Raw genomic sequence first — 26,337 nt, forward strand, 5'->3', positions numbered from 1 at the left:
GTATATACGCATCTATCAGGTGTATAGGCACCTCCTCAGGTGTACAGGCACCTGTTGAGGTGTACAGGTACCTCCTCAGGTGTATAGGCACCTTCTCGGGTGTACAGGCACCTTCTCGGGTGTATGGGCACCTGCTCAGGTGTACCGGCACCTCAGGTGTATAGGGACCTCAGGTGTATGGGGACCTTTTCAGGTGTACAGGCACCTCCTCATGGGTATTGAGAGCTGAGGTGAGCGTACACCTGGGCACAGCAGCAGCAGCAGCAGCAGCAGCTCTGCTGCTGGAAAAGCCGCGGTCGCCCGAAAGTATTTGTGGCTGCATGCATGCAGCAGCAAGTTGGGGCTCCTCCTGTTGCTGCGCAGCTTTTGCTGCTGCTGCATGCATTCAAATAGCTGCATGCGTCTCCCTCTCCTCCTCCAGCAGCAGCAGCAGCAGCAGCAGCAGCAGCAGCACGCCTTGCCGCCTCAGCAGCCTCCTCCTGCTCCTCCACATTGTCCTTCTCCGCAGCAGCAGCAGCAGCAGTGCCTCTGCAGCAGCAGCAGCAGCTGTTTATCCCGACCTTTTGCGCTTGCGTGGCGGCGGCCGCTGCTCCTCCGAGCTGCGTGCTGCAGCAGCTTTTCGTGCTGCTGCAGTAGCAGCAGCAAGGGCCCTCTCGAGGGCCCCCAGGGGCCCCTTTAGCTGCTCAAGTTTGGGGCCCTTTGTTCTAAGAAAAGCAACTTGAGAAAGAAACTGCTGCGCAGCCCTGAGTTCGGGGTCCCCCAGGGGGCCCCCCGCTGCAGCGGCGAGCTCGTGCTGCTGCAGCGCAGCAGCAACGTGGCGGCGCTGCTGCGCCAAGGCCGTGGCGCACTCGTGCTGCAGCAGCTCGAGGCGAGCAGCAAACTGGGAAACGAGAGCAGCAGCAAGAGAAGACACTTCTGCTGCTTCCGGGGGAGTCATCTGCAGCGTGAGCTTCTCCACAAGTTCTGTCCAAGTTTGCTGCACCTCCTGGAGGCCCCAGGATTCCTCCAGCAGCAAAAAGTGGTTTTCTGCTGCGTCTGCTGCTGCAGCAGACACCAGTTTGCTGCTGTACAGACACGAAAGGGCTTCTCTGTACCTCCGGGATATTGTGCTGCAGTGCTCTTTGTAAGCAGCAGCAACAGCAGCAAAGTGTTCCGGCACCTCGCTGCGCAGGCTGTCGGCCTCCGCGAGCAGCTGCTGCAGCAGCAGCTGCTGCTGCTGCTGCTGCAGCTGCTGCTGCTGTTCTTCCTCCGCAGCAGCAGCGGCGGCGCCGCGCGCACGGGGGGGGCCCCCCGGGGGGGCCCCCACGCGCCGCATCGCGAAGTTCGCCACAAGGGCCCCCACTGCAGCAGCAGTCAGCAGCAGGGGCCCCACAGGCAGCCGCCGCCGCTGCTGCCGCCGCGAGGGGCCCCGGGGGGCCCCCAGGAGGGCCTCCACGGGGGCCCCCAGGCCCGCGGGACTCTGCAGCCCGTCCACCACCAGGTCCAGCTGCTCCAGCTGCAGCTGCTGCTGCTCCTCCTGCTGCTGCTGCTCTGCAGCAAGCCGCAGCGTCGGGCGCAGCCGCCGGCTGGGGCCGAGGGCCCCCCCGCTGCAGCGCAGCAGCAGCAGCGGCGAACACACCCACAACAACAACCCCACCGCCCAGGGCCCTACAAGTCTAAATCTTGCCATTTTTGCTTAAATAAACCTTTTTGTTAAGCCAGTTGGGGCCCCACACTTGCTGCGGGCCCGCGGGCTCCGGCCGCCGCGGACTGCTGCTGCTGCTGCTGCCCAAGCGCGGCTGCCGCCGCTGCACCGGATTTCGGAGCCCCCAACGCCCAAATAAATGCAAAACCTTTTTTAAAATTATAAATTTGACAAAATAAATCGCAAATGAGGCAGCTGGGGCTTCTGGAGCGGTGCTGGGGGCTGCGCTGGGCGCGCGAGGAGCAGCAACACACTGCAGGTCCTGCAGCGCTGCTGCTCCTGCTGCTGCTCCTGCGGGCCGCACGAACTCGCCGCGGCTGCCGTGTCCTCGCCAGAGCTTCCAAATTCATTTAATCCCTCTTTCGCAAAAAGTAAAAAACAAATTCATGCTGCTGTTGCCTCCAGCTGCTGCAGCAGCAGAAGACGCATGCGCGCTGCAGTCGCTCCCTGGCACTGCATCGAAATCGCTTGCGCCCAGTTGTCCAGCTGTCTCGACACCCCGATGCACTCGCCCGAATAATGTTTGCAAACTTCAAAATCATTATTTCAAATTGTTTTATTTGTTTTAAATTCAGTAACAGCGCGTTTCAGCCGCAGCAGGAAGCCGGTGCCGCCGCTGCAGCTCTGCGGCCTCCGCCCTGGCGACCGTGAGCGCCCCCGCGCGCCTGCGCCTCCTAGAGAAACAACATGCGCAAAAAACTGCAAAATTATTTAATTAAATAAAATAAATAATAAATTAAATTAAATTCAAGTGCTATTCCCCGCACAGACTCGCGGCTTCGCGGAAACCCGCGGCTCCCTGACCCACCCCGGGCGGTCGCACCCGCCTCCCCATTAATCCCTCAATTTTCAATTTCCGGCCCCCAAAAAACAATTTAATTTAATTTAATTTCAAAGCTTTTCATTTATTTTGCATTAATAATTCAAGAAAAACTCTCAAAACGCCCGTTTCGCGGGCCAAGTGGCGGTGGCAGCAGCTGCAGCACTGGCGCCGCGGTGTCTGGCGAAGGCTCGCGGGGCCCCCCATGAAATTCGAAGCAGCATTTCAATTTGCTGCAGCTTAGGGGCCCTCAAAGCTTCATAAACCCAGACAGGGGCCCCCTAAACCCTCTGGGGGGGCCCCTCTGCTGCAGCGCCAGCGCTGTGGGCTCCCAAAGTGTCTGCTGCTTCCACTGCAGCAAATGGCTGCGCGAGCTGCTGCTGCAACAAAAGTGCCTAGGGCCCCCCTAGCCCCAAGGACCCCCGAAAGGGCCCTGAGGGGCCCCCAAGGGGCCCCGGAGGGTCCCAGGGGGCCCCAGGGGGTTCCCGGGGTTGGGGTTTCGTAACCCATGGGGCCCCTGAAGTCTCGTTTAAAAGAATAAAAAGGGCCCCTAAGACCTCATTTTAGAAGTAAAGAAAGAAGCAGCAATGCTGCAGCAATTTAAAAGTTTAAAGCAGCAAAAACAGCAGCTGCTGCAGTCCCCAAATATACTAGTCTTGCTGCTGCAGCACTTGCGCTGCTAGACCCTACAGGGAGCCCCTGTGGGGCCCTACAGACCACTGGTGCATGCGCAGCAAGCGCAGGGGCCCCACAGCGGGGGGGGCCCCTATTGGGGGCCCCCCTTGGGGGCCCCAATTGGCAGCTTTTGAAGAAACTTTAAAGGCTTTGCTGCACCCAGAGGCCCCACAGCAGCAAAAGAGTCACTTAGAGATACTTGGAAGCAAATTAACTTCCTTTTTGCCCTGTTTTTCGTGCTGCTGGGGCCCCACAGCTGCCGCTGCTGGGGCCCCACAGCTGCTGCTCCTGCTGCTGCTTCTGGGGCCCCACAGCTGCTGCTGGGGCCCCACAGCTGCTGCTTCTGGGGACCCATAGCTGCTGCTGAGGGGGCCCCTGGGGGGCCCCCTGGGGACCCCCACGGGGGGCCCCTGGGGACCCCCACGGGGGGCCTCTGGGGCCCCCCAGTGGGGACTCATGGGGCTTTTGCAGCTTCGTTTGCAGCTTCAAATGCATTTAAAATTAAATATTTGCAAATCCAGTTTAATTAACACAAATAAACTTGACTGTTAACCAGCAGCACACAGAAAAGCCTAAAGTTGCTGTGGGGGCCCACAGCAGCAGAAGCACATTTGCTGCTTCTTAATTTCAAAATTAATTAAAAGAGTTTTTAAAATTCGCCTTTTATGATGAAGAAGTTCTGCAGCAGGAAACAGAAGTTTTAGAATTATAATTTTCAGCGTTTTTTGTTTTCTTTTTCTTTAGTTTCCTCCCTTGCTGCTCTGCCCCAAGCAGCATGCATGCAGCTACTCCGCAGGACTGCAGTAGTGCTGCAGCAGCGCTGCTGCTGCGCTGCAGCAACACTGCAGCAGCAGTGTAGCAGCAGTGCAGCAGCAGTGCCGCAGCAGTTCAGCAGCGGTGCAGCAGCGGCTGTAGCAGCAGAGGAGCACTGTAGCAGCGGCTGTAGGAGCACTGCAGCACTGCAGCAGCACTGCAGCAGCACTGCAGCAGCACTGCAGCAACACTGCAGCAGCCGCTGCAGTAGCACTGCAGTGCTGCTGCAGCAGCACTGCAGCAGCACTGCAGCAGCGCTGCAGCAGCACTGCAGATGTTTAGAGACAAGACAACGGCAAAGAAATATTGTTGTTTTAACTCCTTTGCCCTTGAAGCCGCCGCGGCCCCAAGATAGCGTGAGGGAAGTGGAAGCGCTTTCTGCATGCAGTGAAGATCCATTCAACTTGAAAACTGACATCTTTAAATCTGCACTTATAGCTCCAAAATAGAAAAGTTTTGCCTTTTTATGAACTTAATTAAGGCCTGCAGAGAGGCAAAGTGAGAAATGTTCAAAAAGAGGAAATCTTGAATTGAATGCGTGCTGAAGACGCCACTGAATTCAAGTCAGTGGCTTTTGAATTGAGCCTTCCCGTGCAGCAAATTGGAGGAAACCTGAATTGTTGAATAAAATTCAAAACAATAAAACATTCAGTGTCATTCAATGTCTGCTGAAGCGGCTTTTCTTTAAAGCTTTCCCGAAGTTTCCCTCCACAGGCTGCTGCTGCTTGCGGCGGCGCGCAGCCGCAGATCTCGCAGAGTTCTGCCCGTAAAGCTGGCTCTATGACATTGCAAAAAGCTCTTTTCAGAATGTAAAAGCCTAATTTGAATGATTTCACTGGAGCGATTCAACCTGCAAGCCAGCAGAAGGCTGCATCTCGGTGGAGCCTCGAGAACTTGAAAGCTGAACAGCACAAGGACACCCACGCGGCGGGGCTTCCCCCTCACCTGGTAATTTGCATTTACAAATTAAATGCAAAGAAAGTGCTTAAATAAACATTTGGCTTGACATGCAAAGGAACACCACCACCTCACACACAGTTGTGGGGCCCTGGGGCCCCCGGTCGGGCTGCTGCGTACATTGACTGCTTTGAGGCGAAGAGGCGTGCCTTACACCCTTCGAAGGCGGCGTCTTTGTCGATTTAAACCTGTTTTATTTCGGAATTTGTGTTTAGTTCTTTACAGGATGTCTCAGGAGGCGGAGGTGGGGCCCCCGGGCGAGCCGGGGAAGCCCGCGGAAGAAACCGACAGCTTGCTGGACTGCGTGAACCGGATCACTTCCATGTGTCCAAACTGCGAAGAAAATGGGGAAACACGTATTTTATTGCACCGGGTTCCTCATTTCAAGGATTTGTTGATATCCTCGTTCAGCTGTCCGCACTGCAACTACGCGAACAGAGAGGTAAGGAAAGCTGCACAAGGAGCTGCGTCAGTGCGAGCTCTCCTCCGTTTTCCAGCCGTTTCGGGCGCCACCCCGGTAGTTTTTAATGGTTTTCAATTGCATTTCGAGGCAGTTGGGACTTAGTGAGCGGAGATCGCGCGAAAGGGAGGCGCTGTCGGGAGTTTCCGCGAAGTTCAAGTTTCCGGGTTTGCGGCGCGGGCTGCTGCGCGCAGGTGCAGGCCGCGGGCAGCCTGGCCCCCAGAGGCGTGCACATTGAGTGCCGAGTGGCTTCGCCGCTGGACTTGAACCGGCAAGTGGTGCGGAGCGAACACTGCGAAGTCCAAATCCCCGAAGTTGAACTGGAAGTCCCGGCCTCGCGGGCGCGCGCGGAGCTGAACACAGTGGAGGGCCTCGTCGCCTCCTTCGCCGAAAACCTCAAGTTCGCGGCTCTCTACCAAATGCAGCTCGGCGAAACTGAAAAGGCGCAGCGCCTCTCCCGCCTCGTCCGCAGCCTCAAAGACATGGCTGCCGGCCAGCAGCCCTTCCTGCTGGTGCTGCACGACCCCAGCGGCAACAGCTACGTGGAGGGCCTGGCGCTTGCTGCGGCCAAGGGCGAAGAGGCCAGGCACAAGCTGGAGGACGCTGCTGCTGCTGCTGCTGCTGCTGCGGGGAGCAGCAGCGCGCCGCAGGAAGCTGCTCGCGCCTCCCCGGAAAGCCCGCGGCAGCTGCAGCGCGCTGACAGCCGCCTCCTTGTGAAGCACTTCGAAAGGACGAAGGAGCAGCTGCATGCAATGGGGTACTTCGAGGCCCAAGAAGCCCCGGAACAGTCCCAGACAAGTGCGCCACCAGCTGCTGCAGCAGCAGCAGCAGCAGCCGCAGCGGCAGCAAACCTGTGTTTCGGCTTAGTCCACGCGCCCCGCCAGGGCTGATGCAGCAGTTGGGGGCCCCCAACGGGGCCCCCAGGGGGCCCCCTGCCAGGGCTTTTCGGTGGGACTGGTGGCTTGTGCGCAGACGAAGGGGCCCCCGAGGCAGAAGAAGCTGCAGCAGCAGCAGCAGAAGAAGCAGCTCTCAAAGAAGAGGCCCTTTTGCTGCCAGTGGACTGCCCGCACTGCGGCTGCAGCACGACCAACAAAGTCTGCCAAGTCAACATTCCAGGTGCAGCGGCAAGCAGCAGCGAGCAGCAGCAAGCAGCAGCGCTTCTTTTCCAACGATTAAATCATCAAAAGAAAGCTGGAAGAAGCAAAATGAGCAGGTGTTCTTTTTAAGAAATGAAGACCTTCCCACTTTGTCGCTTTTGCTGCTGCAAAACTCTGCGGGCTGCTCTTCTGTGCAGGTTTCCGCGAGTGTCTGATCTTCGCGTTTTGCTGCCCGAACTGCGGGGCGAAGAACTCCGAAATTAAAGCAGCAGGGGCCTACGGCTTGGCTGCGCGAAGGTGGATTCTGACGGTGAAGTTTCCCCGTTGAAAGAGCTGCTGCAGCTGCTGCAGCTGCTGCGGCTGCTGTAGCTGCTGCGGCGGGCAGCAGCAGCTGCTGCTGCTGGGGCCTGCTGCTGCGCGTGTCAGTGGGGCCTTTTCGGGAATTGGGAAATGCGAAAACGCCAAAGACAAAAGTGCGCGACTCTGAGCTGCGGATTCCGCAGGTGGAGGGCCACGACGACTTGAACCGAGATGTTCTCAAGGGAGATACGGCCACAGTTGAAATCCCAAGTTTGGACTTTTCAATGGAAGGTGGCGCAGAAGCTGGTGAGCTTTAAAACCTAAGGTTACTTAAAGGTTTCAGCTTTCCCGCGGGTTTCCCGCAGTGCTTTCCGCGCAAGCTGCGGTGTACGTACACCGCGCGATCCGCCGCTTTCCCGGCGCGGAAAGCGACGCGCGGGAGTCCAAAAATGCGGCGAAGTGCTGCAGTTTTTTGCAGAAAATTTAACTCCAAAAGACGCAAAAGTGTTTTAATTTGCAGGAACTTTAACTACGGTGGAAGGGCTGCTGAAGGCGCTGGCCGACGGGCTGAGCGAGGGCGTGCCGTTCGCGAGCGGCGACTCTGCTGCGGAAAGCTCGAAGAAGAGAATGGAATTTGTTTGCGAAGAGCTGCGCAAAATGCAAGAAGGAGTTTTTAGTGTTTTGCCTTTCAAATTAATCATCAATGACCCCGCGGACTTGTCTTTTGTGGCGCTGCGGGAAGCAGCAGCAGCAGCAAAGGCGCCCCCAGTGCAAGTCGACGCCTCCACCCACGTCGACGGCGACGCAGCAAGGGCTCTTGCTGCAGCAGCAGCAGCAGCAGCAAAAGCTCCAGGTGCAGCAATTAGTGAAGAAGAACTCCAAAAGAAACTCAAAGAGGCCCAGCCCGGAGAAGTCCTCTGGAGCTCCAAACTGGATGAAACTCTCGTGAGCAGTTCAACTAATTTTATTTCCGAAATAAATATTTGTTTTCCAAAATAAAATGTTACTATTTGCTTTCATCTGTGAAATCATTAGTTTTTTCATTTTGCAAAATAATATGTTGTTATTTGCTTTTAACATAATTTTTTATTATATATTTAGTATATCTTTGTTTTGCAAAATAAAACACATTACTATTTGCCCTTATTTATGAAATAATTAGTTTTATTTTGCAATAAGGACATTATTATTTGCCTTTATTTCCGAAATAAAATGCTTTATTTTGCAAATTATTATTCGCTTTTGCTTACAAAATAGTTTGTTTCATTTCGCAAAGAATATCACATTATTATTCGCTTTTATTCATTAATTTTTCTTTATTTCGCGAAATAAGAACATTATTTCATAAATAAAAACAAATAATAATTTGTTTTTTACTTGCGAAGTAATGTTTTATTCTTGCGAGAGAAACCACATTATTATTTGATTTTTATTTATGAAAAATACATCTTATCTTGCAAAATAAAACATTTTTTTATGTATGTGAAATAATGTTTTGTTTTGCAAAATAAAACGTTACTCTCTATCTGTGAAATGATGTTTTATTTTTAAAAATAAGACATACTTATTATTATATATTTTATTCGCAGAATAAAATATTATTTCTTTTTTTACTTCTGAGTAATGTTTTACTTTGCAAAATAGAACATATCATATTGTTTTATTTTTCGAAATGAAACTATTATTTGTAATAATACTGTTTTATTTCGCAAAATAAAATATTATTATTTATAATAATAATGTTTTATTTCGCAAAATAAAATATTATTATTTATAATGTTTTATTCCGCAAAATGAAACATTATTGTTCATAATGTTTTATTTCGCAAAACAAAACATTATTATTTATAATAATGTTTTATCCCGCGAAATAAAACATTATTGTTGTTTTGCAAAGTAAAAGACATTAATTTGTTATGTTCAAATTTGCAAATAAAACTTTGTCTTTTATTTATGATTTGGCGTTTTATTTTGCAGAATGAAACACTTCATTTCAAAATTGATACTTTATCTTGCAAAATAAAACATAAATTAAACGATAAGATGCTTAAGTTTGCAAAATAAAACAATAATATAATAATACATTTAATTTTGCAAAATAAAAGATATTTTATTATTAATGTTTCATTTTGCAATATGAAAGATATGTTTTGATAAATTATTTTGCAAAACAAAGGAAATTGTATTTTTATATTTTATTTTGCAAAACAAGAGATATTTTATCTTGCAAAATAAAAGATAAAAATATAATTTTGCGAAATAAAAGTTATATTTGTATTTTATTTTGCAAAATAAAAGGGATGATATTTTATTTTTTTGCAAAATAAAAGAAATGATATTTCAATTTTATTTTGCAAAATAAAGGAAATAGTATTTTTATTTTATTTTGCAAAATAAAAGAAATGGTATTTTAATTTTATGTTACAAAAGAAAAGAAATGATACTTTTATTTTATTTTGCAAAATGGATTTCTTTGTTTTGCTGCAGACAGTGGAAGTGTACAAAAGAACGCCGCAGCAAGACGACTCGCTGGGGCTGTTGGACATGAAGACTTGAAAAAGAAAACTTTTAAAATATTAATAATTAATGGCAATTATTGTTTAAAAGTTTATTATTAAAACAATAAATATTTGAACAATAATTGCCGTTAATTCCACCGGACTTTGTTCTATTTTCCGACACCTCTAGCGGCAGCAGCAGCAGCAGCAGCAGCAGCGCAGCAGCAGCAGCAGCGCAGCAGCAGCTGCTGCTGCGCTGCTGCCCCCGGGTGTCTAGACGGCAGGTGTCTGCCCTCGCCTTTGCAAGAGAAGGCGAAGAGCTGCGAAGTGTCTACGCACTTCACTTCAAACTGCAACAGCAGCAGCAGCAGCTGCAACAGCAACAACAAACTAATTTGGCTTTTGGCTCTTAGCAGCACTTAATTCTTAGGGATTTGCTGCTGCGCAATTCTACAAATTTGAATTTCGCGTTTTCAGCCCTTCAGCTCTGGAGAAGCAAAACACTGCAGTTTGACTGAGGCGCTAGAAGCCTCTCGCGCGCTGCTGCTGCTGCTGCCGCTGCTGCTGCTGCTGCCGCTGCTGCTGCAGCAAGGCGCTAAAAGGGGGATCTGCAGCTAAAATTGTGGGTAAAGAATCTGTTAGGCGCAGCGGCCTCGCGGGGCTTCTGCACTCAGTCGAGAGACCAGTATTCCTTCTCCTTCTTTTTCTTGAACTGCAGCCCACACACAAGTCCTCAGCGCAAGAATATATGCATGCATGCAAAACCCATGCAAAGCGCATGCATGCATGCATGCATGCAGAGGAAAGGCAAAAGCTGGGGATGTGCTGCAGTCACCTTCTTGGGCTTTGCAACTTCGCGCTGCTTCAGCTGTACGTTCACGTATGTCGCGAAGGCGGCGATGATCATGATGAAAACGAAAACACCGATGATGACATTCCACGCTGCGGAAATGCAAAATAAAAGGAAATACTTTAATTAAAATAAACGAAAGTGGTTTATTATATTTGCGAAGCGCCGAGCTCGCTTCCGGCGCTGACTCGCCCATCGCTGCGGTGTACGTACACCTGAACACCACGCCGCGCTCCAGAAGCGCCGTTCACTACTTGCCTTCGGGTTCGAGCGCCATTTTATGTTTGTTTGGACTTCAAGTATAAAAACTGAAAAGAAAAGAAAAGAAGAAAAACAGAAGACAAGGACTCCTGCGGACCGCGCAGCTGCAGACTGCGGCCACTGCCTCCCGCCCGCCTCCCCTGGGACTTGAGAACATTTAAATTAATTATTTAATTTCATTAATTTTATTTTTTAATTCCAAAACACTTCTATTCCCTCTTCTCCATTTTTCGAGTCTCTCCAGCGGCTGCCGGCGAGCAGCTGCGGCGGCGGCAAGTCGAGACGGAGCAGTTGAAACTCGAATTCCATCTTGTTGAATTAGTGGTGAAGTTCAAACTCTTAGTTTTAGTTAAAAACTATTTTTGAATTATTTTAAAGTCAAAGTCTTCATCAATGAGGGCCCCCTCACCTCGGAGTTGCGCCAGCAGAGGCTCCAGCGAGCGAAGACAGCAAGGGGAGTTTTCGAATTCGAAAGAGCTACAAAAAAATAATTTAAATTCAAAAACACAAAAGACACAAAACTATCTTTTGCTGCTGTCTCGCGCTGCTGCAGCGCAGCAGCAAACAGCTGCAGCCCCATTGCTGCTGCTGCGCATTCGCAAATGGCGAAGTGTGAACCAAAAAGGTCTTCAAATCTTTTAATTTAAATTCATTTCAATTCAAAATTTGTCCGTCTTTGACTTCAAAATTTGCTGCAAAAAAGCAGCTGAAAACAGCCAAGAGCCCGTTTTCTGGAAGCTTTAAATCTATTAATATTTAATTAAATGGACTTGCAAATAAATCTCTTCAATTTAAACTCCATTTATTTATCACAACTTCAAAACAATTCCCTCTGGAGGGTTCCCGCAGCCGGGGCTGAAGGGGGGGAAATGCATGCACCAAGAGAAAATATAAAACATTCAAAAAGATAGTCTTTTACTTCAACAGAAACTAAACTTTTGAATAAAATGACTTTTTATTTTTGACAGTCTTTGTAATGCAGGCTTTGCCTCTTAAGTGGAAAGTTCTGTGAGCTTGAGAGGCGCAGCAAGAGAAGAAAATTGAACACTTGTGGCGAAATTTGTTTCAAAATAAAACTTTTTGAATTTCTATTTTATCTTCTTATTCAACGAACACCTCAGGCACAATCTGAGGCAGTTTCAGCTGCTTAATCCTGTTAAAAGAGTGAAAAAATTCAAGCTTTGAGAACATTCAAAAAGCCACTTTCAGCCGTACGCAAAGTCTACAGTCAGTCAAAACCGAAACGCCTAATGTAATGTCCTGCAGCAGCAGACGCTGCTGTTGCTGCTGCCGCTGCTGCTGCTGCAGCGATACTTGTCTTCGCGTTGTTGCTCCTATAATTCTGCTGCAGTATTGCCACCATAAGCTGCTGCTTATGCCCCACTATCAGCTGCTGCTGCTCCTGCTGCCGCAACACTTTAAGGAAAATAATTCGAATAATAGTTAGAGCAGCAAGAAACTCTGCTTTGCAGTCTGTGTTTAGCTCCATGTGTAGCTTTTAGACAGAGGAACAAGATAAGCCCTTGTGACTTCGATTTAACTCGAAAGCATCTCGTGTACAATTCTTGCGGCGAAAGTCTTGATGAAACTCACGAAAACTATTGAAATTAAGTTTCCACGCTTCTTGATTCTGAAGCTTTTAGCTTTTGGAACAAAAGTCCCATTGCTTCCGTTTGGTGAAGGCTTCAGGAAGCCTTCTCATGTCACTCTAGTTGGCTTGAGTTTTACTTTCAGCCCTTCTTCTGGCCTTCAAAACCACATCTTCGTGTCCTTTTCCACTGCGCAAATAAAGTGCACTATTCAAAGAAATATTATCTCGTTCATTGGAGACCAGAGATACATTATGCGATAACTTGCTGCCACGCAATCTGCACACAAGCCCCAGAGTGGCGGCAGCTCACTTTTGCAAGTTTATGCCCCACGCCACCAAGTGCCCTGTATGGAAGCCTTTCGATGCTACTTTATGGCTTTATGATCTGTTTGTGAAGCTAAGTAATACTCTACATTTATTTGTGCATTTGAGGACAGCTAGGCTTTGCACACGAGTAAACTGTCTGTACTGAAATGCAAACTGGGTCCAAAGGCCTGTAGCGCTTCACATCCTGTAGTGGAGTCTGAACAGAGCTTTTGTGAAAAAAAGAAAAGGGATCCTCATTTACAATTAAAAGTATTGCCCCATGCAAGCAGCACAAGCTGGGTAGGCCCCAAGTATCCTGCACCATAGAAGATCACACACTGGAGTACCAACAGCCACTGAAAGCCCTCATTGAAGGGGGAAGCATTTTGTTGACAGGCTCAATCTCTGTGCTTAAATTTATCGATTCAAGATATCGGTAGTCACCCATGAATCTCGTACACCCATATCTGGCGTAAGCAGAATGTGGATGGCTGTGCTGCACTGGGGCTGGCGTGAGCAGCTCCCACGCAGCTCAGCCTCAAGTGTTGAGGCTGAGCTTTTGAATTTTGAACGGAGAATGAAAATATAGCCTGGCTTTCAGACAACACATTATCAATATCTCACTTTCTAATATCCCCAACACTCAGGGGTTGGCTGCGCAAAAATATTTATGCAGCCTGCGTCTCGCTTATATGCCAAATAGAAAAAAAAGTGTTTCTCTCAAAAACGAAAATGCAGCCTTTGGGGAGCCCGTCAAGATTATTCCTGGCGCATTCTTCATTCCAGAACTTGTGGGGCACAGCGCTACAAAGTAGCCCAAAAATGGAGTTCAGGCTCATATAATTCAGAATGTGTAGGCTGGCATGAAATATGAGTATATAAAATGCATATAGGGTTGAAGTGCTCGAAAGAAAAGTCCCAGTGTGCCCCCAGTTAGGTCCAGGGTTTAGGGCTGGCAAGAAGTACTGCAATTGCAGCACACTGCATGGCCACGCAGAGCGTTAGAAGTATTGGAGGAACGCATGCGTTCCGTGGGGATAAGAAAGTTGGAAATAATATTTAAATTTCTCGAATGTTTGAGTTTCCTTACTTTGTAGTGATAGGAATAAGCCTGAGGAACGCGTGTAGCCATAAAAGGAGAGCCACGCAAGACAACCCATCAGCTCTAGACTGGAAAACTCTTAGAAAGAACTTGCATCTCTCCTGTCGAGAAAGTTTTTCCAGTTTTTGAATTTTCGCTCTTTTCTGCTAGTGAGAGCACCACAGCAATGTTGTGGCGGGCCAGTCGAAGCAGCGGACTTCCGCTGCAAATAAACTTTTTCTTTCAGGAAAAATATCAAATGTTAATAATGAAAATTTCGAATATCAAAAGTTAGTTGAGAAATTCGAAGAACAACTGCTTTCCAGGAAGATCCGGGTTGGTTTGTAGCGCTGCGCATTATCTTGAAGAATAGAAGTAGCCGGGAGGCTGGGAAGCTCTGTGAATTCGAAGAAGTGCTTTCATAAAAAGTCATTGAATATTTAATGTCCCCTGCCTGTTGCAGCAGAGCTTTCAAAGTGGACAGTTGAACAATTAAAAAAGGACAAGGGAAGCAGTGGACTCCAGTCAAGAAGTCGAAATTATTCATTTGTGGGATTTGGATGGCAGCTCATTTTAATAGAAATTGCAAAAGATTCAATTGAATAAAGTGTCTTATGCGGGTTTTTTGAAAGGCTTTGAGTGCATCAATTTCGAAAACAAACATGTACTTATTTTGCATCACCATATTTCTTCTGGGCAATTATGAATTGTGTACAGGTCTAGAAAAAGCAAATATTGAAACAAGGACAGATTTTTCAACTGCCACAAAACATATCAGGAAGCTCCCCACAGACAAGTCTCAGAGGCTGTTAGTGCTTGAAGAAAGCTTGGCAACAAATTTCATATTGTGCACTTCTGTCTTAATTAACTATGCAAATAAAACTTAAATGCATTATTTTGAAAAGCTTGTTGAAGTCTGACGTGCACTTCGCATGTTGAACTACTTCTTAGTTATGGAAAAAAAGCCAAAAAGCCTCATTTTGCTTTCCAAATGAATTGTTCTGATCTCTACGTTTTAACTCGCAGAATGCAAAATGTGTCTGACTGCTGCAGTGTCGCTGCAAGCCTAAAACCTTATTCTTGCAGCAGAATAATAAGTGTTTCCAGCGTAATTACTTATTTAATAAGTGCTGACTCGTAGGCTATTGAAAAGTAAATTATTTTCCTCTTTTTTGACACATTTAGCGCCAGTTGCACTGCCTAAGTGCATGAAAATCTAAAGAAAGAAGTAAACATGTTCATTGTTCTTGTGCCTCTCACTTTACAGAAAAGACAAAAACTGACGCAAGCCGCTGCAGCATTGCCAAATAAGATCGGGCTAAGACAACTCAGAAATGACATTATTTCAGTTTTTCTGAAAAGGTAAACAAGTCCTTTTTTTGTCAAAAGTTTGGAATTGAACTCTTTCGCCAGCAGCCTGAGCAGTGCAATGTTGCATTATAGGTCGCCTTGGAGGAAATAAAAACTGCGGATCTTTTCAGTTATGTCTATAGTTTGAATTGCAAGCTAATTAATTAAACAAATATTTTTTCTAAAGGCGTTCTAATCAACAAATCTTTTGCAAGAACCAGCAGCACCCACCACCTCCTGCCGATCTGGCAGTGGCGCCTCACCGCGCCGCTGCTGCTGCTGCGTTGCAGCCTATGATATACAAAGTCTCGCGCCGCTCAATTTTGATTTAATTAGTTTTAAAGTTATTTATATTTCATATAGAGCTCAGGAGGCTCTGCGGGCTCTATTGGGCAGCCCGCGCACACGAGGGTTGCAGCACCGGTGCCGGGAAGGCTTCAGACGCTCGGGGTTCGAGTCTGCGAAACCGGCCGGAAAAGGGGAGTATTTCGCGCTATTAGGAGGCAAAATAGTTTAAAAATATAAATAAAAGGGAATAGAAGACAGCGGAATCCTTTGAAGTGTTCTGGCGGCGGCAGTGCGTCGCATTGGTACGTTTGCTGGGTGCGGCGGATCTAGAAACTTGAATGGCAGCGGCGGAGAGCGGGTTGGGGGAGGAGCTGCTGGGGGTTCCGCGCGGTCCTGGCTCTCGAAAAAAGTGATTAAAGCGAACATTTAAAGGTTTAATTTGTTTTGGCTGCGAGATTCCGTCGGTTTCCCCGAAAGTCGCGCTTCCCCGCTCACTGACACGATGAAGGCGCTGCAGCTGCTGGCCGCCGCCCCGTTCGCGGGCTTGCTGCTTTCCAGCGAAGCTTTTGCTGCTTCTGCCAGCAGAGCTGCAGCAGCAGCACAAGCAGAAGCCAAGTCCCCGGCGCAGGCTGCAGCAGAAGGGCTGCAGGCTGTGGGGGAGCTGTTCAAGTTCCTGGGCGAGAACAGCCAGAGTCTGAACGCGCGGCTCGACGCCGTCTCGGACTTCATAAAGTTTTTGCTGCGGGAACTTCACCCCGACGGCAGTTCGGCTTCTTTCGAGCAAACAATTGCAGCTTTCGACGCAGCAATTGACGGGGAAAAAGCCTTCAACGACACAGTGGACCTCATGGAGGACCTTGCTGCGGAAATCCGCGAGAAAAACCCCGAAAAAGACTCCGAATTGCGTCAAAGAATGAGAACTTTGGCTGAAAAACTGCGAAGTATCACCGCAAACACCACCAGCAGCTCCATGGCCGCCTTCGGCGTCGATGTCAGTGACCTCGTGCTCCCCGGCGTCGGCTCTTACGTCGATTACATGGTTGAGAAGCATGCAGATCCCATCATAAGCAAGTTTGAAGACTACATGTGAGCCTTCGGGCTTTGCTGCTGCAGCAGCAGCAGCGGCGGCGGCGCTGCAGCGGCGCTGCTGTAGCAGCAGCAGCAGCAGCAGCAGCGCGGCGGAGGCTACAGGCGAAACGCCCACCCACTCTCTTCATGCACTTCAACGACCGCCGCCGCAGCCACCAACTGCCGGCCGCGTGCTGCTGCTGCGGGGCCACACGCTGCAGAGCAGCAGCAGCAGCAGCAGACTGCAGCAGAATGCCACTTCACTAGCCAAATTGCTGCAGCCGCTTCGCCGAGCCAGTTCACTGTTCTTTAGGCTCTACCCGGGGGCCGCAGCCCCCGGCGGGCGGCGCCTGCAGCAACTTGAACACGATGCTTTGGGTATAAGCCGTGCGCGAGCAGCAGCAGCAGCAGCAGCGCAGCAGCAGCAGCAGCAGCGCAGCAGCAGCAGCAGCAGCAGCAGCAGCAATAGCGCAGCAGCCACAGGGCCGCTGAGGTCTAGTCAGGCAGCTTGCTTGTAGGGTGGAGCAGATTGCCCGGGATAGTGCAGCAGCCAGCGAAAACCCGAGACCCTAGATCGAGTCGCAAACCCTAAACCCTAAACCCTAGGTTCAGGGTCCAGGCCCGAAACCCTAGCCTTTGGGGCTAGCTAGCTGCCGCATGCAGCCACCAGAACCCTGCCTGCCTCTTGGAGTGCATTTAGCCAGCAAGCCACAGCGTGGCTCCGTGGCTAGCTGCTGCAGCGGTTTGCTGGAGCAGCAGCTAGCTACTGCCGCTGCAGCACCAAGCTGCAGCAGTTAGCTGCAGCAGTTAGCTGCAGCAGCTAGCTGCAGTGGCTAGCTGCAGCAGCTAGCTGTGTGCATCAGGCGGTGTCTAGCCGCTAGAGTTACCCTGCGTAGAGGACTCCATAGAAAATGAATGGACGAATTGCTGCTGCGCTGCTGCAGCACTAGGGGCAGCAGCAGCAGGCAGCAGCAGCTCTCGCTGCTTCTCCAAAAGAGATTCCCTTTTTTAAAAGTATTAATTTAAGAAGTATTTGGGCTATTGGGGGAACTTGGGGGCCCCCCGCTGCTGCTGGGGGCCCCCCTGCGCTGCAGCGAGTCAAGGCGCGAGGTGTACGTACACCCGGGGCCCCAGACACCCCCAGGGGCCCCAGGGGCCCCCAAAACCCTCAAGTTGAATTTCAGCCCCAATTTGCATGCAGCCTTTGCTGCTGCAATGAGCCAGCGGGCTCTGCAGCAGCAGCAGCAGCAGCAGCAGCAGCAGGAGCAGCAGCAGCAGCGGCGGCGGCGGCGGCAGCAGCAGAGAGGCACCAGGAGGCCTGTGCATGCAATGGCTTTAATGTTGAAATATCTTTTTTGAATCAAATTAAATTAAATTAAATTAAATTCAAAAAAGTTCATTTGAACAAACTCGAAGAAACACCAAACCACTGCTGCTGTCCAGACAGCGGCCGCCGGAGAGACCGCTGGCCTGCCCGATGCCCTAACCGCTGTCTAAACCCTAAACCCTAAACCCTAAACCCTAAACCCTAAACCCTGAGCCCTTAGCTTTTAGCTTTTCTACTTCAAGTTTGTCGGGTGTACATGCACTTCCCAGGCCGATGAGTCGCGCCAGCTTCTCGCAGTCCCTTGGAGTGTCTCCTCAGCTTCAGCAGCAGCAGCAGCAGCAGCAGCAAACGCAGCAGCAGCAGAAACACCAGCAGCAGCAGCAGCAGCAGAATAGCAAGCAGCACTGCCAGCTAGTCGTAGCGGCTAGTGGATCGTGACTTGGCGCCGCCCGCGCGAATGAGGCCCTCCCTGCTGCTGTGTGCTGCTGCTGCTGCTGCTGCTGCAGCAGACAGCAGCAGCTTAGCTTTTTGCTGGCAGCGGCGAGGCCAAGACGAGGGGAGACTCAAGAGGGGCCCCCAGGGGCCCTTTGACGGGGCCTATGGGGGCCCCCGGGGGCCCCTGACCCTGGCGCTGCTGAGCGAGCCTTCTGCAGCGCAGCCAGCAGCAGCAGCAGCAGCAGCAGCAGCGCCGCAAGACAGCGAAGGTGAGGCTGTTGCTTCTGCGCTCGAGAGCTACGGGAGAGAAAAGGTACTGCAGCTGCTGGCGGGGGGCAGCAGGGGGGAGGAGGACGCGATGGCAGCAGCCTTGCTGCGGCTGCAGCAGCAGCCGCAGCAAGACACAGCAGCAGCAGCAACAGCAGCTGAGGCAGCAGACAGCCTGCTGCGCGAGGAGCAGCAGGCAGACGTGCTGGCCGCCCTGAAGGAGTGGCAGTTTGCAGAAAGGGGGGCGGAAGAGACCCTGAAGCAGAAGCAGCAGCAGCAGCAGCAGCAGCAGCTGCTGCTGCTGCTGCAGAAGAAGAAGGAGGAGGAGGAACAGCAGCAGCAGCTTGAACCCCTGCTGCTGGTCGGGGAGCTTGACGCGGGGATCGAGGGATCGTCCAAGTCCTTCCTGCCTCTTCTTCCTGCTGCTCCACCCCGCAGCAGCAGCAGCAGCAGCAGCAGCACGACGACAACAACGACAGCTTCCCCCGCGGGCGCAGCAGCAGCAAGCTCTGCAGCAGCAAGCTCTGCAGCAGCAGCAGCAGCAGAAGACCCGTGCAGCGACAGCGCCTCGGTGGCTGCTGCGAGAGCAGCAGCAGCAGCGGGCCTGGAGACAGTGGCGTCTGCTGCAGCAGCAGGGAAGCAAGACCTGCTGGCAGCAGCAGCAAAAGCAGCAGCAGCAGTCTCAGCAGAAGGGGCCCGCCGCCTCGTCAAAGAACTCCTGGGCAAACTGGGGCCCCCCGTGCTGCTGCGGCTGGAGGCCTCCAGTACCCTGTGGGGTTTGGGGGCCCCCCCGCTGCTGCTGCTGGGGCCCCTGCGGGACCAGACGCTGTCCAGCATGCACTTCAGCGCGAGAGCAGCAGCAGCAGGTGCTGCTGCTGCTGCTGCTGCAGCAGCGCAGCCGCAGCAGTTCCTCCTCAGGTTTCAAAGGGCCCGGGGGCCCGTCCAAGACGAGGCCTTTGCTGCAGCAGAAGAGCGCCAGAAGCAAATAAGGGCTGGGCTGCGTTTGCTGCAGCAGCAAACCACTTCTGAGGACCAGCAGCAGCCCCGGGAGCCCTGGCTGGAGGACGCGGCCCAGCAGCAGCAGCAGCAGCAGCAGCAGCAGCAGCGGGAGGCCCTGGAAGCTGCGAAGCAGCACATTCTCATGCCTCTCTGGGTTGGCCAGCTGGCGCTGCCCTCCCCCACAGTTGCTGCAGCAGGAAACGATTTGCTGCTGAACTGGGTGGAGGTGTACCCCGACGCGCTGCTGCGGCTGCAGCAGCTGCCGCTGCTGCAGCAGCAGGGCCAGTGGTTTGTTGCGCTGCAGCTGCTGAAGGCAGCAGCAGCGCTGCAAAGCGCTGGCCTCCACTTGGGGGCCTTCGGGCCAGCTTCGCCCTGGATCAGCAGCAGCGGCCAGCTGCTGTTCGAGGGTGTACATACACTGCAGCCGCTGCAGCAGCAGCAGCAGCAGCAGCAGCAGCAGCAGCAGTGGGTCTGTGGGGAGGAGGAGCTCGAGCTGCCCTGGACTCCCTACATGCCTCCCGAGAGGGCCTTTTGCGGCCCCTCAGTGCCGGCTAAGGAGAAGGAGGTGTGGCAGCAGCAGCAGCAGCTGCTGCAGCAAAAAAAGGGAGGAGCAGCAGCAGCAATTACTGCCTGGGGCCTCGGCTTGCTGCTGTTCCATGTCTTCTGCAGCGCCCGCCTCCCCTACGGGATATCTGCTGTGGCCAGCGAGGCGGACACGCTGCAGCAGCTGCGGCGCCTCTACCTCTCAGCAGCAGACAGCAGCAGCAGCAGCAGCAGCAAACGCCTCAACTTCAAGACCTGCAGCACTGACCCCAGGGCCCACCGCCTGCTGCAGGCGCTGCTGCAGCCAAACCCCACACGCCGCGCCTCCCCAGCCCGCCTGCTGAGGCAGCTGCTGCAGGAGGAGCAGCTAGTCAAAGCCAAACCCTAGCCAGCAGCAGCAGCAGCAGCAGCAGGTGCCGCTGCAGCTGGTGTTGCTGCAGCTGGTGTTGCTGCGACAGGTGTTGCTCCTGTGGCTGCTGCTGCAGCGGGTGCTGCTGCAGCTGGTGATGCTGCAGCGGGTGTTGCTGCAGCGGGTGCTGCTGCAGCGGGTGTTGCTGCAGCTGATGCTGCTGCAACGGGTCTGCTTCAGCAGGTGCTGCTGCAGCAGGTGCTGCTGCGGCTGCTGCTGCTGCTGCCGCTTGTGGCGCCAGGGGTTCGCATGCGCCTGGACTGCCTGTACAGCTGAGCAGCAGCAAGCAGCAGGATTGGATTTTAACTTTTAATGCTTTAAATCATATTTATAAATTGTTTATTTATTTCATTTATTTTTATTTGCTTCTCATCTCGAAGCTGCTGCAAAGCCAAATTGAACCAAACTCCCTCTGTTGGGCCTCCTGCAGCTGCAGAAATTCCCGCCACCCTTAAACCCTAAACCCTAAACCCTAAACCCTAAAACTAGCCCGCACGAAGTCCGTATGCCTCGCAGGCTTCTGCGCTTATGAGGGTTTAGGGTTTAGGGTTTAGGAACCAGGGCTTTTCAACGGCTCCGCTCATTGAGCCGAAGCAGCTGGCACCCTGGCCGTAAACCCTAAACCCTAAACCCTAAACCCTAAACCCTCAAACGTGTAGCCGGCAGATAAGAGGGCAAGCAGGCCGGGCAGGCCGGTAGGGTTGTGCTGAGGCTCCATCAATCTGACGCCAAAGCAGCAGCAGCAGCAGCAGCAGCAGCAGCCGCTGCTGCTGCTGCTTCTGCTGCTGCTTCTGCTGCTGCTGCTGCTGCTGCTGTGGCGTTCTCAGCTGCAGTCGCTGCAGCAAGCAGCAGCAGCAGAACTACTGCGGATGACTCCTTGACTCTACTTGGTGCACTTTGGGGCTCAGAGAGGAGAAGAAGTCTGTGATGCGCCCACTGCGTTTCTTGGCCACGAGGTCCTGCTGCTGCTGCTGCTGCTGCTGCCTCTTTTGCTGCTGCTGCTGCTTTTTGGGCCACTGCGGGGCCGGCAGCTGCTGCGCAGGAGCCTTACAGTCTTCGGCCCCGCTGGCCACTGGCCACCCGCGTCTGCGGAGCTGCGCTTCGAGTGCTGTTGCTCCGCGCCTAGCAGCAGCAGCAGCAGGAGCAGCAGCAGCAGCAGCAGCAGTAGGGGGTGCTGCGGCTGCTGCTGCCGGCTTTGCCGCCGGCCCTTTGAGCGCAGCAACTGCTTCCTGCAGGCCTGAAAAGGGGGCACAGGGACTTCCACTATGCCCTGGTCTCTGCTGCTGCTGCTGCTGCAACGGCTGCTGCTGCTGCTGCTGCTGCTGCTTCTGCCGCTGCGGGAAGAGCTGCTGGATTTGGCCGCCGCTCGTTACAGCTCGTAGTGCTGCAACCAGACTGCTGTCTACTGAAGAGGGGGGAAGAGAAACTCCCTTTGGTGCTGCTTGCTGCTGCTGCTGCTGCTGTTGTTGTTCCCGCTTGGGTTCTGTTTCATTAACCTTGTGCTGCTGCTGCTGCTGCTGTTCTTTGAGGCGCACTGTGTCCTCATCTTGCTGCAGCTGCGCTTGGAGCTGCTTGGAATTCTCCTTTTGTTCTTGGTGGAACTCCTGCTGTGGGTCTGCGTCGCGTTGCTGCTGCTGCAGCAGCAGTTCCTTCTCTTGTTCTTTCTGCTGCTGCAGAAACATCTCCTCCTCTTGCTGCTGCTGCTGCTGCTGCTGCGCTGCTTGCTGCCTCTCTTCTGGGGTGAGCGGGGTCATGTCGCAGTGACTCACGAACTCGCAGTAGCGGCATTTCCACCGTTCCGAACTCTGCAGCAGCAGCAGCAGCAGCAGCAGCAGCAGCGCCAGGAGCAGGTGTGAGCAGTTGCTCTCAGCAGCACGGCGCAAATCAGCAGACTGGCGACTCAAGCTGAGTCGCCCTCAGCAGCAGCAACAGCAGCAGCGCCGCGAGGAACAGCAGCAGCAGCAGCGCAGCAGCACCGATCATAGCAGCAGCAGCAGCAGCAGCAGCTCACCCCGACTCCCTCCGTGAGTCTTTCTCCTTTCCACCAGGCCAGCAAATCATAAAAGGCAAAAGAGAAAGCGCCCCAATTAAACGGCACCCGCTCGCGGGCAAAGATCTTACCTGCAGCCAGCAGCAGCAGCAGCAGCAGTGGCAGCAGCAGCAGTGGCAGCAGCAGCAGACGCAGTGGAGGTAACAATAGTAGCGGCAACCATTCAAAAGGCAGCAGCAAAGATTGCGGCCGAAGCACTAGCGTTAACAAAAGCAGCGTAGGCAGAACAAGCCACAGCAGCAGCAGCAGCGGCAGCAGCAGCAAACGGCAGCACCAAATACAGCTGCAGCAGCAAAACAAGTACAAGCAGCAGCAGCGACCGAGACACCAAAGGGGAAACAGCGAAAGCAGATGCATGCGAAAAAATGCCTGGGGGTGTAGCCTGTAGGCCAGCAGCAGCAGCAGCAGCAGCAGCAGTAGCAGCAGCAGCAGCAGCGGCACCTTGGCACTCGTAAACGATGTGCAGCTCGTCAGCAGGGGGAGGCAGGCGCTGCAGCAGCTGCTGCAGCAGCAGCAGCACTGTTTTGAGATTGGGTGCTTCGTCAAAGGTGAGGCAGCTGCTGCTGCTGCTACCGCTGCAGTAGTTGCTGCTGCAGTGCATGCGCTGAATCTGCTGCTCAGTCTGCTGCAGAGCCTCCAGTAGCAGCGGGGACTCAAAAGGGGCCAAAATCTCCTCTCCCTCTGCTGCAGCGAGTGGCTGTAGCAGCTGCAGCAGCTGCTGCGGTTGCTGCTGCTGCAGCGTGTGCACCATGAAGTTGTATATCTGCGCGCAACCAGCAGCAGCAGCAGCAGCAGCAGCAGCAGCAGGGAGTGTAGTGCAACAAGGCCGCAGGTGAAGCAGCATCTGCAAAGAGACAGATGGGACTTCAACAGCACCGGCCGGGAGCAACAAGAAGCAGCAGCTAGCAGCAGAACAGCAGCAGCAAGCAGCAGAAGCACGCAGCAGCAGCAAGCACCAAAAAAACAAGAAGTAGAAGGCAGCCGCTGCAGCCATTGCAGCCGCCGCAGCAGCTCAAGCCGCTGCAGCAACCGTAGCTGTTGAAGCAGTTGCAGCCGCTGCAGCCGCTGCAGCAGCAACCATAGCTGTTGAAGCAGCTGCAGCCGCTGCAGCCGCTGCAGCAGCTGCAGCAACTGCAGCAAGTGCAGCCGTTGCAGCAGCTGCAGCCGTTGCAGCAGCTACAGCCGTTGCAGCAGTTGCAGCCACTGCAGCAGCTACGGCTGTTGCAGCAGCTGGAGCCGCTGCAGCCACTGCAGCAGCTACAGCCGCTGCAGCCGCTGCAGCAGCCGCAGCAGCTGCAGCAGGCCTGTGCTGCTGTGCTGCTGCTGACCTGCAGCTGAATTGCTGCTGTTTGCTTCTGAGCCATGGAAGGTGTTGTTGGCTGTCTTCTTGTTTTGGTGTCGCTGATGAGCAAATAGGCTTCTGCTGCTGCTCCCAGCTGCTGCAGCTGACACAGAGTGCAGCAGCAGCTGCTGCAGCTGCTGCAGCTGCAGCGCGCCCTCCCGCTGCTGCTGCCGCTGCTCGCGGAACCACTGCTGCTGCGCTGCTGCAGCTGCTGCAGCTGCTGCAGGTGCTCGAGCGCTGGAGTGTACGTACACCCCACGCGGTCTCTCACGACGAGACTCAGCTCATCGATTATTCCGCGCAGCAGCACAGTCTCCCTGCTGCTGCTGCTGCTGCTGCTGCTGCTGCTGCTCGGCGCTTCTGGGTATGCGTCCGAGAGAAGATACACCTCGCGGCAGCAGCCGCGGCGCAGCAGCTGCAGCAGCTGCTGCAGCGAATTCAGCAGCCTGAAGCCTAAGAACTGCAGAAGCAGCACAGACACCAGCAGCAGGACCTGAGAAACAAGAAGCCCAGGCAGCAGCAGCAGCAGCAGCAGCAGCAGCAACTCACGTCTTGTATGTTTTCAACTTCAAGGGGCCAGTATAAATGGTAGCGCATTTCTATCGCCGCATGCTGCTCCGTGCCTGAGGTGTACATACACTGCAGCCTATTCGTCAATTTTGCTGCAGCAGCAGCAGCAGCTGCTGCTGCAGCAGCAGCAGCCCTAGCAAGAATGGCAGCACCAGCCGCAGAAGAATTAGCAGCAGCAGCCACAGGAAAGCTACGAGCAGCAGCAGCAGTCACAGGAAAACTAGGAGCAGCAGCAGCAGCAGCCACAGTGAAACTGCGAGAAGCAGCAGCAGCAGCCACAGGGAACCTGCGAGAAGCAGCAGCAGCAGCCACAGGAAAACTACAAGCAGCAGCAGCAGCAGCCACGGGAAAGCTACGTGCAGCAGCAGCAGCAGCACCAGCAGCAACCCCAGCCAGCCGCACAGCAGCAGCGTCGGCAGCCCCCTGCAGACCCGCCGCCGCCGCAGCAAGACCACTACCAGCAGCAGCAGCAGCAGCAGCAGCAGCAGCAGCAGACCTTGGCGCATGGCAGCAGTTGTTCGCTTTTTGGTGAAAGTGCGCAGATACAATTCGGCCTGGCGGTCGCACCAAACTTGAGCAGCAAAATCGGTGGCGGACAGCAGCAGCCGCTTGCGGGCCAGCAGCGGGCCCAGGTACTTCAGCTCCAGGCCCCCCACCCTGCTGCTGCTGCTGCTGCTGCTGCTGCTGCTGCTGCGGGGGGTGGCGGGGGCCGACAGCGCGCTGGCCGCCGCCGCCAGGTCTTCGATGTCCCCGCACGCCGAGGGACACAGCCCCGCCTGCTGCTGCTGCTGCTGCTGCTGCTGCTGAGTTTGTTCTTCCTGCTGCTGCTGCTGCTGCTGCTGCTGAGTTTGTTCTTCCTGCTGCTGCTGCTGCTCCTGGCTCAGTCTTGGCAGCCGGACGGTCGCCTGCGAAGCGTCGCTTCCATCCTGGCTGCTCACCAAGGCTGCTGCTGCTGCTGCAGCAGCTGCTCCCGCTGTTGCTGCTAGCGTGACCGGTGCAAATGGCGCTAAGTCTTGCTGCTGTTTTGCTGCAGCAGCAGCAGCTGCTGGCGCTCTCTCCCTTTGTTCACTTGCTGCAGCAGCAGCCGCTGAGGCGTCTGCCGCTACAGGATCAGCACCAGCAACTGCAGCAGCAGCAGCTGCTTCTCCCTTGGCCTTGAGCGCATGGCTCTTTTTCACATCAAAGAAAACAATTTTGTTTCCATCTGCATGTGCAGCAGCAGCAGCAGCAGCAAAAGTCTCCCACGGAGGTGACTTCGCCCGTGTTCCGGCTGCGGCTGCAGCATCTGCTGCAGGCGCAGCAGCAGCAGAGGCGACTGCTGCTGCAGCAGCAGCTGCTGCTTCTTCGCCTGTCATCGACACATGAGCCGGTCAACTACGTGTCTGCAGCAGCAGCAGCAGCAGCAGCAAAACTAGCAGCAAGAGGGGCCGTCCAACCCACTGGGGCCGATGCGACTACCCTCCCTAGCTTGTGCTACAAGTACGGTGGTGATGCTGCGAGCAGCAGCAGCAGCAGCAGCAGCAGCAGCAGCAGCAGGAGGGGGCCACAAGGTCCTGCGGGCTCTGGGGGCCCCTCTGTCTTCAAGTGTCTGCAGCTCTCTTTTTGCCAAAAAGGAACAAAAAAATGAATTAAAAATGTATAAATACTTTGCTGCTGCTGCTGCTGCTGCTGCCTGTGCTGCAGCTGCAGCAACTGGCCAGGGGTGTTGCGGTCGGGGGCCCCCCGCGAGGGGCCCCCCTGGGGGCCCCACACGGGGAGCTGCAACAGTACCCTTTGCTTCTCAAAGAAGTTGTTTTTGCTGCCAATATAAACCCCTAAAATTCAATTCTGCCCAAAACCTAATGCTGCTGCTGCTGCAGTTGCTGCTGCTGCTGCAGCAGCAGTTACTGCCGACACCTCTGCGGAGTTCTACCTCCAGCCTTTAGTCTCCTCCCGTTGAGAACGTTGAGTACGAAATAAGCGCATGCAGAAGCACTAAACCCTAAACCCTAAACCCTAAACCCTGAACACCAGTCTGAAGGCTCGAATAGCTGTTAGCCCTCGCGAGCCCTCTGCCAAGAAGGCAAGGGCTCGCTGGCTAGCTAGGCAGCTAGCCAGCTAGCGAGCTAGCTAGCTAGCTAACTAGCCAGATGGCTAGCTAGCCAGCTAGCTAGTTAGCTAGCTGATTAGCTAGCTAATCAGTGGCAGCTAGGCAGCGCGTCAGCTAGCTAGTTCGCCTGCTAGCTAGCTAGCCAGCTAGCTAGCTAGAAAGCAAGCCAGGTAGCTAGCTAGCTAAATACCTGGCTAGCTAGCTAGC

General features: G+C 53.3%; 6 protein-coding genes across 6 annotated transcripts; 3 read left to right on the forward strand and 3 right to left on the reverse strand.

Moving 5' to 3' along the window:
- Positions 1-550: 550 nt before the first annotated feature.
- ETH_00013305 (uncharacterized protein) lies at positions 551-1,669 on the reverse strand (the record flags this gene model as incomplete). Its single annotated transcript, XM_013372587.1, has 1 exon — positions 551-1,669. One exon carries the CDS (start codon positions 1,667-1,669, stop codon positions 551-553), a length of 1,119 nt encoding a protein of 372 aa, XP_013228041.1.
- A 3,506-nt stretch (positions 1,670-5,175) lies between these two features.
- ETH_00013310 (zinc-finger protein ZPR1, putative) lies at positions 5,176-9,362 on the forward strand (the record flags this gene model as incomplete). The annotated part of the gene is made up of 7 exons (XM_013372588.1): positions 5,176-5,391; positions 5,604-6,207; positions 6,382-6,525; positions 6,704-6,816; positions 7,010-7,112; positions 7,327-7,751; positions 9,294-9,362. 7 exons carry the CDS (start codon positions 5,176-5,178, stop codon positions 9,360-9,362), a joined length of 1,674 nt encoding a protein of 557 aa, XP_013228042.1.
- Positions 9,363-9,974: 612 nt separating this feature from the next.
- ETH_00013315 (uncharacterized protein) lies at positions 9,975-10,724 on the reverse strand (the record flags this gene model as incomplete). The annotated part of the gene is made up of 2 exons (XM_013372589.1): positions 9,975-10,016; positions 10,623-10,724. The coding sequence occupies 2 exons, from the start codon at positions 10,722-10,724 to the stop codon at positions 9,975-9,977; spliced, it is 144 nt and encodes a 47-aa protein (XP_013228043.1).
- A 4,809-nt stretch (positions 10,725-15,533) lies between these two features.
- On the forward strand, positions 15,534-16,121 carry ETH_00013320 (uncharacterized protein; the record flags this gene model as incomplete). The annotated part of the gene is made up of 1 exon (XM_013372590.1): positions 15,534-16,121. The coding sequence occupies one exon, from the start codon at positions 15,534-15,536 to the stop codon at positions 16,119-16,121; it is 588 nt and encodes a 195-aa protein (XP_013228044.1).
- A 1,762-nt stretch (positions 16,122-17,883) lies between these two features.
- On the forward strand, positions 17,884-20,058 carry ETH_00013325 (uncharacterized protein; the record flags this gene model as incomplete). Its single annotated transcript, XM_013372591.1, has 1 exon — positions 17,884-20,058. The coding sequence occupies one exon, from the start codon at positions 17,884-17,886 to the stop codon at positions 20,056-20,058; it is 2,175 nt and encodes a 724-aa protein (XP_013228045.1).
- Positions 20,059-20,939: 881 nt separating this feature from the next.
- ETH_00013330 (uncharacterized protein) lies at positions 20,940-25,396 on the reverse strand (the record flags this gene model as incomplete). Its single annotated transcript, XM_013372592.1, has 6 exons — positions 20,940-21,884; positions 22,091-22,200; positions 22,571-22,892; positions 23,458-23,931; positions 24,021-24,327; positions 24,564-25,396. The coding sequence occupies 6 exons, from the start codon at positions 25,394-25,396 to the stop codon at positions 20,940-20,942; spliced, it is 2,991 nt and encodes a 996-aa protein (XP_013228046.1).
- Positions 25,397-26,337: the final 941 nt, after the last annotated feature.

The sequence above is a fragment of the Eimeria tenella genome, genomic scaffold (genome assembly GCF_000499545.2).
Source record: "Eimeria tenella Houghton genomic scaffold, Eth_scaff10, whole genome shotgun sequence".
In the NCBI taxonomy this organism is placed as follows: Eukaryota; Apicomplexa; class Conoidasida; order Eucoccidiorida; family Eimeriidae; genus Eimeria; species Eimeria tenella.